We start from the raw sequence: 11,405 nt of genomic DNA on the forward strand, positions 1-11,405 counted from the left end.
AAAATAAAACATACTTAAATGTAATTACACAGCTTATAATAAAGTAATTTCAAAAAGTAACAATTTATGAAAAAGAAAACTGCAATAATTCAATGTAAGTTTTTCTCTGTATACGTGTCGGGTTGATCATCTTTGCTCCTGTGATCAGTCGTCTTGATACCTCTGTAAACAGAAAGAAGTACAATTCATCTTGAACATTATCTGCATGTAAGTTGATAAAGCTAATCGCAAATATTTTTATGCTGACACAAAAGGCCAAGATGAATATAATTACTTCATAATCATCACAATATTAGAGCTGTAACAGTTATTATCTTGATTAATGGTTAAATCTCTCTCAATGTAGTCCTGAGCCTCTCTTCATTTCTACTTAATTTGCCAAAACACACGTAAACATAAATAGAAATACAGTAGATAAGGCAAAAACAGAGTTTGTACAATTCTAACAAGCTTGAAAGTTAATGTATGTCACCGCCTTTACCCGGTTTTTACAGTAAAGACTAGATCTTTTTTTGTATGTCCTGCTGCATAAAACCTTTAACAAAAGGCTGCACTTTATTTACAAAAAGCTGTGACTGCCTACAGCTGTTTTTCCTTTATTTAAGAAAAAAATAAGCAGTGTCATTGTGGTATTTAAAAAAGCTGTTTCATCAGACTCATGCTCTGGCTTCCTCAAAGTGCCTTGCTCAATTCATCACACCAAAGTTGAGAACCACGAGTCAAATGTTCAATAAAGCTTAATGCTACTTGATGTCAGTCTTGCTAAGCATACGGCTGAAACGTACACTGATACAAATGATTGATTAGAATAACTTTTAGTTGCCACTATATGAGCTCATCATTTGCAGAGGGACCTGTTGCTTGTTTCACAAGTATCACAAGTTAAGCTGTGCTTGGTAATTTTGATAGATATTGAAACAAACAAAACCAAATTTCTCAAAGTGGCATCAGAGAGCCTTCGCTATTTTTGGCATTTAGTTGCTTTACTGCAGCTGAGACGACATCCTCATTTAGGTTTGATATTTCTAGTAGATAATTGCAGATTGCATGAGCATGAATTGAGGCTGCTGTTTGGGGGAAGGCCTGAGAGGGGACTCCCGTGTTGGGCATATCACCATGTGCTAATGAGAAGTGAATGAAGTGAAAAAGGTAGGAAGTGTGGGGCATGAAAATGAGAACAAATAGTTTGAAATGCAAGCAGGGGGAGGGGGGTCATTTATAGACAGAGAGCTGGGAGGGCTGTGAAATTCAGATAAATGAGCCAGTACAGACTTGAGAACCCAGCCCCAGAGACTGAGAACCACAAATACACCAGCGGGTGGGGGCACCAGCCACTGGCAGACAGTGTGGCTGGGAAATAGGCCCCATACCTGGGGGAGCCTGAAATGTTCTGAGAGAGAAAGAGGGAGTCTCAGACCTGACCTGAAACACAGACATATACTGTGTCACCCAAGTGCATGTGTCACCCTCCCCAAGACCTTCGGTGTCTACATGCAATTTAAAATTGAGAAGTGGGCACCGACACCAGAGGTGAGGCTGAATGAACAGACCTCCCTCTGGACGCCGTTCAGTGTGCCCACCCCCAAGACCCTATATGTATGTGTCATGAGAATGAAAGTAATGAGAGTGTCTAAGCTGTGGAGGAAAACTGAGGCACAGGCGGCCATGAGGGGGCAGAGAAGGAGGGCCTCCCCTGCACCTCAGTGACACACCTGCATCCCAAGCCCCTGTGTGTGTGGAGGTGGGAGGAGGAGCCAGCTTTCTCGCTGACTACCAAGGGCAGGGAGGCGCAGGCCCATACAGCCCGCAGCCCATGACTGCAGCACCACCGAGGCCCAGGAGCCCAGGGTGACCCGTCCGACCACCCCACTCTTTTTTGTCTCTTTTAGCTAGGTGCTATTTTTATGCTTATATGATTCACAACTCCGAGGCCGGGTCGCGGGGGCAGCAGCCTAAGCAGAGAAGCCCAGACCTCCCTCTCCCCAGCCACCTCCTCCAGCTTATCCGGGGGAACACCAAGGCGTTCCCAGGCCAGCCGAGAGATATAATCTCTCCAGCGTGTCCTGGGTCTGCCCTGGGCCTCCTCCCGGTGGGACATGCCCGAACACCTCGCCCAGGAGGCGCCCAGGAGGCATCCTTGTCAGATGCCCGAACCACCTCAACTGGCTCCTTTCGATGTGGAGGAGCAGCGGCTCTACTCTGAGCCCCTCCCGGATGGCCGAACTTCTCACCCTATCTCTAAGGGAGAGGCCAGCCACCCTTCGGAGGAAGCTCATTTCTGCCGCTTGTATCCGCGATCTCGTTCTTTCGGTCACTACCCACAGCTCGTGGCCATAGGTGAGGGTAGGGACGTGGATCGACTCGGTAAATTGAGAGCTTCGCTTTTACACTCAGCTCCCTCTTCACCACGACGGACCGGTGCAGCGTCCGCATCACTGCAGCCGCAGCACCAATCCGTCTGTCGATCTCCGGCTCCCTTCTCCCATCACTCGCGAACAAGACCCCGAGATACTTGAACTCCTCCACTTGGGGCAGGAACTCATCCCCGACCCGGAGTGGGCACTCCACCCTTTTCCGGCTGAGAACCATGGCCTCAGATTTGGAGGTGCTGATCCTCATTCCCGCTGCTTCACACTCGGCTGCGAACCGTTCCAGTGCGAGCTGGAGGCCTTCACCTGATGAAGCCAACAGAACCACATCATCCGCAAAAAGCAGAGATGAGATTCTGAGGCCACCGGCGCGAAGCCCTCCGCCACTTGGCTGCACCTAGAAATCCTGTCCATAAAATTATGAACAGAACCGGTGACAAAGGGCAGCCCTGGCGGAGCCCATCACCCACCGAAGCGAGTCCGACTTATTGCCGGCAATGCGAACCAAACTCTTGCAACGGTTGTATAGGGATCGAATGGCCCGTAGCAATGGGCCAGACACCCCATACTCCCGCAACACCTCCCACAGGGCGCCCGAGGGACACGGTCGAATGCCTTCTCCAAGTCCACAAAACACATGTAGACTGGTTGGGCAAATTCCCATGCACCCTCGAGTATCCCTGAGAGGATAAAGAGCTGGTCCAGTGTTCCGCGACCAGGACGAAAAACCGCATTGTTCCTCCTGTATCCGAGGTTCGACTAGCGGACGAACTCTCCTTTCCAGCACCCTGGCATAGACTTTCCCAGGAGGCTGAGGAGTGTGATCCCCTGTAGTTGGAACACACCCTCCGGTCTCCCTTCTTAAAGATGGGGACCACCATCCCGGTCTGCCAGTCCAGGGTACTGCCCCTGATCTCCACGCAACATTGTAGAGGCGTGTCAACCAGGACAGCCCTACAACGTCCAGAGCCTTCAGGAACTCGGGCGGACCTCATCAACACCAGGGGCTCTGCCACCAAGGAGTTGTTTAACTGCCTCAGTGACCTCGCCCCGGAAATTGGCGGGTCATTCCCCTCATCCCCAGACTCTGCTTCCTCCTCGGAAGACGTGTCAGTGGGATTAAGGAGGTCCTCGAAGTATTCCTTCCACCGCCTGACAATTTTCTCAGTCGACGTCAGCAGCGCTCCACCAGCACTATACACAGTGCAGGTAGAGCACCGCTTTCCCCTCCTGAGACGCCTGACGGTTTGCCAGAATCTCTTCGAGGCAGTCCGAAAGTCTTTTTCCATGGCCTCTCCGAACTCCTCCCACACCCGAGTTTTTGCTTCAGCCACTGCCCGAGCCGCATTCCGCTTGGCCTGTCGATACCTGTCGGCTGCTTCCGGAGTCCCACAGCGGATGAAGATGGATGGATGGATGGATGGATGATTCACAACTCAGTCTTCAGTGGCTTAACAAAATAAAAACATTGTTCTGAAAATGATCAAGTACAAGAAATGGAGTCTAAATGAGTGAAAAAGCAGCCAATGTCCAAAGAAAAACCTTTAAAAACCTTCAGAAAACCTGGAGAACTATTGATCAAGACCACTGTATAAAAAGTAAGAAACACAAGAAAGTATGCTCACACTTTGGAAGCAAAATATGAAGAAATGAGGAGAGGATCAAGACTTTTGCACAGTACTTTGTTTGAATTTTTGTTTCTTCTTTACAAGAAAAAAAAAAGCTTTGTAATCTCCGCGGATGATAAAGGCGAAGGAGACCAAAGACAATGAAACATAATGTCAGGGCACGGATTAACCTTTTGGCTTGTCAAACACTTGAACAAATACGATTAATCACACACAACACTCATATTAATATCCTAACTTGGCGTCAAGGCCCCGCTGTGATTCAGACATACGGTGTTTATCATTACATCCAGCCTCCAGGTCAAGCTGTACAACTCAGAGCACCAGATGGGTAAACCTTCTTATAACATCTGGTCCTCCAAAGAGATTAAATCAAAGCATAAAGTGCATGAAATCACACAGCGTGAAGTTAAATTTGACTTTTAATCAAAGTCTAATCTTTCTTTATATTTTACACTTGGCCTGTTCATGAGTGCCATTACAAATCTCAAAATGAATGAACCTTCATCTGACGGTGGATCCAGTCCAGGAAGTATGCGACGTTGCCGTAAACACCCGGTGCATCCTGCCCAGCGCAGTGTTCCCCCCAAATGCTGTCACCTATGAGCCACCACACTCCATCCATCAGGGACACCAGAGGCCCGCCGCCGTCAGCCTGAGACACAGTTCAGGAACAAACAAAGGGCAACACTGACTTACAGTGACTTTGAGAGGCTACATGAGGACTTTTGAGGACAGTTTTAGGTCTTTCATGGATTTCTGAGGTCAGTGAAAAAGCACTAAATCATCCAAATAAAAGGGGATATAATAGTCAGCTGCCTCCTCTGGGCTCTAACTGTACATTCACTGCTGACCGTATAAGTGGTTTGTTACCAGGCACAAAAACGAACAGTTTATTTAAAACGGTTGCTGCACACAGAACATAGTGCGGGACTTGTTTGAGAGCGCCGCAAAAGCAGTTACATAAGAGCATGAAAATGTTTTGGATTCTTTGATGAACAAAAACTGCTTTTATGCAGCGCTCTGTTTGGACTGGCTGAACTGCAAACACTATTGGAGCGCATTGTTCTGAGTCTGCATTCAGAGACTCCATTCCCACTAAAACTGAAGCATTGTAACCTCGAGGTGGGTCACACTGTCGACCTCTGACACTCAAGGATACTACACAGCTAAACTGATTATCTATTAGTAATTAAACTTCTTTTTTCTTCACATGAACATTTATCTTACATGGCACACACCGCCTCCTGCTTGCAGGTCTCTGGCACAAATCATATCCTGGGATATCCTGTTCGTGTAGGCGATGAAACTGTTGCACTCTGGAGCATCTATGACAGACACCTGAGCCTCCATCAGGTATGGAAATCCAGAGTCTGTCAAAAAAAAAAAATATATATATACATAAATGAATATATAAAATAACGCTCACAAACTCTCCTCTACGTTCAATCACTTGACAATGGGTGCAGGCCTTTGATGCCATCTAGTGGTAGCAGGCGGCAATGAGCACCACTACTGATTCACTGACACGTTCAACTACAGCTCACCATTTGCTCTGTGACCAAATCGTGATATCCAGCACTTCTGATGAGCAGTGACTTTCAGGCCCACGTTTGGGAGGCACACGGGTCTGATGTTCCTGGAGCCTACCGAGGAATAAACATCTCTGCTGTTACGCGTTTAACACGGGACGAGCTGCTGCTGTTAACAAAGGTGCCAATGTGTGCACTCTTACAGCCTCTCTGTACACAGACTGCCACTGTGTGAACAGCTTATTCACACAGAGGGTTATACACTCAGCTGACAGCTTGCTAGTTTGCTAAATGTAACGTTTACTGCAGTAACAGTCCCAAAATGCATCCACTGACGATGTGCATCTTCCAAAATGTCAACAGGTCTCCGAAACCCTTCAACAAAAGTTATTTAAAACTTCCATGAATGCACTTTTAGCAAGAACGTCTTATCCTAAAATATATTGTGCCATGACTGCCTAACAATGCCAGGTTATTAAGACTTCTGGTTGAGATTAAGGAACTGGGGGGAAAAGACAACTGATTAAAACGTGTTAATATGGGATTAACTTTGCTGAGTCCGGCTTAGATTTATGCAGTAAATCTGTGGCTGTAAATCTGTATAAGACAAGATAAGATATACTTTACTTATCCCAAAGTGGGAATGCTGCAACTCAAGATTAGAAACAGCCTAAAAGTAGAATGAATATAAACACATAGCACAATAACATAACATACAATCTGGCAAAACAGAGATATCAAGATAAAACTACTATAAAGAAGCTAAACAGACTCATTGGCCACTTTATTAGGTACACATTTCAGCTGCTTGTTAAAGCAAATATCTGAATCATGTGATGTATATGGGTCATATGACAGCAATCCAATGCATTTAGGCATGCAAACGTGACAGGCTGCTGAAGTTTTGACCGAACGGAGAATGGGGAGGAAAGGTGATTTAAGGGACTTTGCACACGAGAGTTAACTCATATTACTCGTTACAACCAAGTTATGCAGAAGAACAGCTCTGAATGTGAAGCACATCGAACCTTGAAGCAGACGGGCAACAGCAGAGGGTCACACGGTCAGCTATTGGCAGGAAACTGAGGCTACAGTTTGCACCTGCTCAACAAAAATTAGGCAGTAGAAATGTTGCATGGTCTGATGTGTGCCAACATTCAAATAGCAGGGTCAGATATTTTCCTGGGGGGTATTAAACATGAGGGCCAGGGACCAGATTCAGCCCAGCAGAGACCTCAATCCGGCCTGCTGGATGGTATTGGGAAAAGGAGGACAGAAATGTGGGAATTTTAACTGTATTTTCACAAGTTTTACAGCTTTAATAAAAACCTCCCTTGTGGCCAATAAACACTACACTAAAGTAATTAACTAATCTATTTCTGTAATATAAAATGACATCCCTGATTTAAGCAATATGAAAGTATGGCTCCTGCACCATGTCACAAAGCTAAGATCATCTCAGACTGGTTTCTTGAACATGGCAGTGAGTTCACTGAACTCAAATGATCTCCACAGTCACAAGATTTCAGTCCAACAGAGCACATTTGGGATGTGGTGGAACATGAGATTCTCATCATGGATGTGCAGTCAACAAATCTGCAGCAGCTGTGTGACACTGTCATGTCAGCATGGACCAAAACCTCCGAGGAATGTTTCCAGCACCTTGTTGAATCTGTGCCATCAATAATTAAGAGTTTTGAAGGTAACAGGGAGTCCAACCCAGTACTACCAAGGTGCACGTAATAGAGTGGCCAGTGAGTGTAAAGTGGGGAAATCAAAAATTTAAAATCTAAATAAAATACATGTAAATGTAAAATGATTTTTTTTTAAATGATATTAAATAATAATTAATAACTTCAGATAACTAAAAGGTGATTATAATAATGTAATGAAGGGGCTCATCATAAGCACCTGTTATGTCCAAAGGTTGGGAGAGCCTCATAAGAGCAATGTCATTTTTCAGGGTCTGGCTGTTGTAGGCCTCATGAGTTATAATGCGACGCACCGAGTAAGCAGGGTTAAACAGAGGGCCTAATGGATCCACTATCCCAGCATACACTGCCCAGTCTCCAGGACTGGTGGCCCTGCACAGGTGGGGGGTGACCAGCAGAGATTTGATTAATGCTGGATCAAACCACGGTTACTGAAGGGTGGTGAAGGTGAAGGTGGAGGACTCACCAGGTCACACACTGAGCGGCGGTGACTATCCAGTAGGGGGAGATGATGGCTCCTCCACAGCGGTGAGAGCCGGCAACCTGGAGGCTGACCTGCCACGGCCAGGACCCCAGGGAGGCCAGCTGTCCTGCAGACGCCCTGCTGGAGTTCACCCTGCTTCCACAGTCTGAAAAAGGAGGCTGCTGTTAGAGCATTCTACAGCTACAGGCTTTCAGAGAGAAAAAAACTCATTTAAAAAACTTTAAATGTTGGAAAACGTCAACAACACACTGAAAAAAATGTGATTACGACGCAGAGCCTTCAGCTATCCTCGACTATGGAAACAACTCCCAGATTGGATTCAGGAGACAAACAACCTCCCGCTTTTAATATTAGGCTAAAGATTTTCTTTTTGATATGCTGGATGCACTCCACTGTTACATTTAATCATTAGTAATTTGCAACTTTTGGTTCTCACTATACGTTGCCTGTCTTGTCTCTCTCTGCTCTCTTCTCTTTTGCCTTATCCCCAAACTGAGCCTTGTTCTGCCAGAGGTTTCTTCCTGCTAACAGCGAGCTCTTCGTTCCCACTGTCACTCTCACTGAGGTTTGATATCGTAGAGACCCTAAAGAAACCTCAGCTAACACACCGCTTTCTGTGATCCAGCACATGGTGACAGTGGGAAGGAAAAACTCCCTTTCAACAGGAAGAAACCTTTATGTGCTTGTAATTCACTTGCCAGCTGAAAGGTTGCTGGTTTGTTTCCAGCTGGAGTCACAAATCCCCTTTTGGGGTGGGTATAAGGGGGTTTACCTTATAATATAAAGCACCTTGAAGTGACTGTTGTTGTGATTTGGTTCATTTCTAAGAAAGTATAAAGACATACCAGTACAGTGCAATGTCACCACCATGTTGTTAGGACATGTATTTCTAAGGATGGGAGGAAGAAGACATTTGGACTGAAATCAGGTTAATATTATATCAGTATTAGCATTTTGACACAGGTTTATCATTACCAGCTCACTCACTGTAAGGCAAGTTGTTGCAGTATGGATGCCTGAGGGTTGAACTTAGACTTCACTAGTAAGAATCCATCATTAGAGTCAGCCCTTTGCTGGCCTGATTTAAAATACGTGCCCCTGTCAAAGCACAAATTGTAAAAAAAAATTGAGCATCACTCGAAAATCATTCACAGAGCAGCTTTTGTTTCATCTCGGGCTGAACTAGCTGAGCATCTCACCTGCTGTATCCGATGCTCTGGCAGCTCGCTCTGCCCTTCTCCTCGGTCCAGCCATGAGAACAAACAGATCTCCAGGCTTTACTCTGAGTCGAGTAGATCTGAAGCAGGAAACTGGAGCCGCGCAGCCTCACTGAGCACAAACAGCAAACACAAGCGACGACTTGGCATTTTGTCACAAGTGGAAAGTGGGTGAAGAGGCAGCCAGTTGAGAGTGAAGCACACAAAGGACTGGCAGTTAACAAGGAAAGATAAATGCTTCAGTCTACATATTATCCCATTATCTCATCACAAGGAATGTGGATGATTCCAGAAAAAACAAACCTATAAAAGCATCAAACTGTTCCGTTGTATAAACTCTGACCTTGTTTTTCAAAGATTGGAAATCCAGATGAACAGAGTTAACTTTCTGGGATTCTCTCACCTTCTTTTATTGAGCATGCATCAAGATAACAACTAATGAGGCTACCTGGGAACAGGTCAGCAGCATGATCGGGTGTAAACAGAGCTTCACCACTCTGTGAAGAAATATGGTTTTAGAGGATTTGGGGGGGGGGATTTCATCACCTATTGACCATAATTCAGAGAAGTCTCTGTAGGGTGCAGAGTTTTAAGCTGGGTTTGACACCCCCAGGTGGCACTGCTTTAAAAGCAGGCATGATCCTGTGATAGAAAGCCCTGCAATTGATCAGTTATCCTAAACACGCGGGTGATCCAAGGTAAACCTCGATTCATGCTGTTGTCTTCTCTTGGCTCCAGCTCAGTTAAGATTGGCTGAGGTGAACTGAAAAACTGTTCTGTGGGAATTTCCATTTTTTTTGGAAATCCCAGAAAAGCTTCATCTGCTGGCTAATAAACAGATCGGCTTCCAAGACAGCATCAGTGATGGCACGGGGCACTAGAGCACACGGTGTGGGTAATTTACACATATGTGAAGGTCTCATTAGTGCTTAATAGTATATTCAGCTTTAAGGCAGCATAACGCTTCCATGGAGATGATGTCTTTTCCAGAGAAGTCCTTAGTTTTGCTCATTTCTGCAGAACAATGCAAGGTGCCAGTAGTCCAGATGAAAAACTGACCTACTTGCAGTCCAGACCTGCCACCCTTTGCAAATATTTTGTGCGCTATGAAACAAAAAATGCAACAAAAGAGGCTCAAAACGAAATCTTATCAGGGCGAGAATGGGAAAGCATTAAACGTTCAAAGAAAATGTCTGCATTTCATTTGTTGTTTTCCAAGTTTTTCTTTTTTGGAAACCAGATTCTTATCAGTGTTTTTCATTCAGCTTTATTGAACAAATCTAAAGGTGGAGGATAGAGGAGCTTGAAGAAGCTGCTTACCACAGTTAGCTTCGTCCTGGCCTGTGGGACAGTCTGTAACCCCATCACACCACTGGGACTCCCACACGCAGTTCCCATCTCCACATTTAATCCCATGAATACAGGATGAAGAAACTGGAATTCAAGACAGGAACCAGAAAAAAAATCAGAGTCTTCCAATCTCAGTAATGTTGACTCAGTTCACTAAATAAATCCTTCACTTACAGTAATAGGCAAGGAGGACTCCAGCCACCAGCAGCAGCAGCAGCAAGGAGATGACAGCAGCAACAGTGAACTTGATGCACCTGTGTTTGAAATCTGACAGAAGAGCGCTCACCGTGACTGGAAACCCACTCACACCCAGCTTCGCGATTACATTTTATACACAGAACAGTTTCTAATGAGACTTTTTGTTACAAGCAGCGTCCAAATGACGTGCCTGGAATCTGTACAGTCTTGTAAAGTATTCAAACTGTATTAAAAGACACTCAAATACCTTTGTGCTTGGGGATGGAGGGACTAATCTCAGGCGGAGGCTTCAGCGCCACATTGTGAACATACTGGGGTTGATCATCTGATTCGGCGAGCGTAGGAAGTTTCTTCTTCTCATATTCACGGATGAAGTGGGGACAAGTGTCCAGATACTTTTGGCAGAGCAAAAGTGTTTTTGTAAAGTTACGATACTTAAAATAAATTGAAAGCTGGTCTTCTTCTCAAGGCTGATTAAATGCTGATTAAAACTCACCGGATTGGTGGTCATTTTCTGTTTAACCATCTGTATTTTGAAAAAACTGAAATAAAATCTCCCTGTGATAACTCCAGCAGCAGTCTTTCACTCAGATAATCTCATCCACATCACTGCCAGCACCTCCGGCATCTCCTCCCAGGCTCCGCTCTGCTCATTCTCACATCGCTGCGATCAAATAAAGAGTTTGTATGAAAACTGTCACGCCTACACTTCACACAGCATCGGTTTGTTTCCCTCCTGAGCACACAGCAAAGACAATGAGGAGTTGGCGAGTCTAAACATGACACAGGTGTTATCTGCTTAAGTGTCAGAGCAGTGAGTGAGTACGGCTACGCCGAGTGTGCAGTGGAAAGGTACTGAAAACATGACGTATAGGCAGGCAGACAGTGTGCTTCAGTGATGCAGCGACTGAGCGA

General features: G+C 45.4%; 1 protein-coding gene across 1 annotated transcript; it reads right to left on the reverse strand.

The window, feature by feature from the left end:
* Positions 1 to 60: 60 nt before the first annotated feature.
* Positions 61 to 11,001, reverse strand: LOC116330343 (transmembrane protease serine 2-like). The gene is made up of 12 exons (XM_039622386.1): positions 10,987 to 11,001; positions 10,738 to 10,885; positions 10,467 to 10,559; positions 10,263 to 10,376; positions 8,925 to 9,054; positions 8,713 to 8,823; positions 7,708 to 7,857; positions 7,441 to 7,613; positions 5,545 to 5,643; positions 5,228 to 5,370; positions 4,500 to 4,652; positions 61 to 162 (listed from the first exon to the last, which is right to left on the reverse strand). The coding sequence occupies exons 1-12, from the start codon at positions 10,999 to 11,001 to the stop codon at positions 145 to 147; spliced, it is 1,347 nt and encodes a 448-aa protein (XP_039478320.1). The 3' UTR covers positions 61 to 144.
* Between the last annotated feature and the right edge of the window lie 404 nt (positions 11,002 to 11,405).

This window comes from Oreochromis aureus, linkage group 14 (assembly GCF_013358895.1).
Source record: "Oreochromis aureus strain Israel breed Guangdong linkage group 14, ZZ_aureus, whole genome shotgun sequence".
Lineage (NCBI taxonomy): Eukaryota > Metazoa > Chordata > Actinopteri > Cichliformes > Cichlidae > Oreochromis > Oreochromis aureus.

Excerpts from the sequence above, each read along its gene's own strand:
- LOC116330343 (XM_039622386.1), bottom strand. Across the intron at positions 8,824-8,924 it reads CAGAGCATCGGATACAGCAG|GGGCACGTATTTTAAATCAG; the intron begins GTGAGATGCTCA and ends GTGCTTTGACAG. Across the intron at positions 5,371-5,544 it reads ATTTGGTCACAGAGCAAATG|ACTCTGGATTTCCATACCTG; the intron begins GTGAGCTGTAGT and ends TTTTTTTGACAG.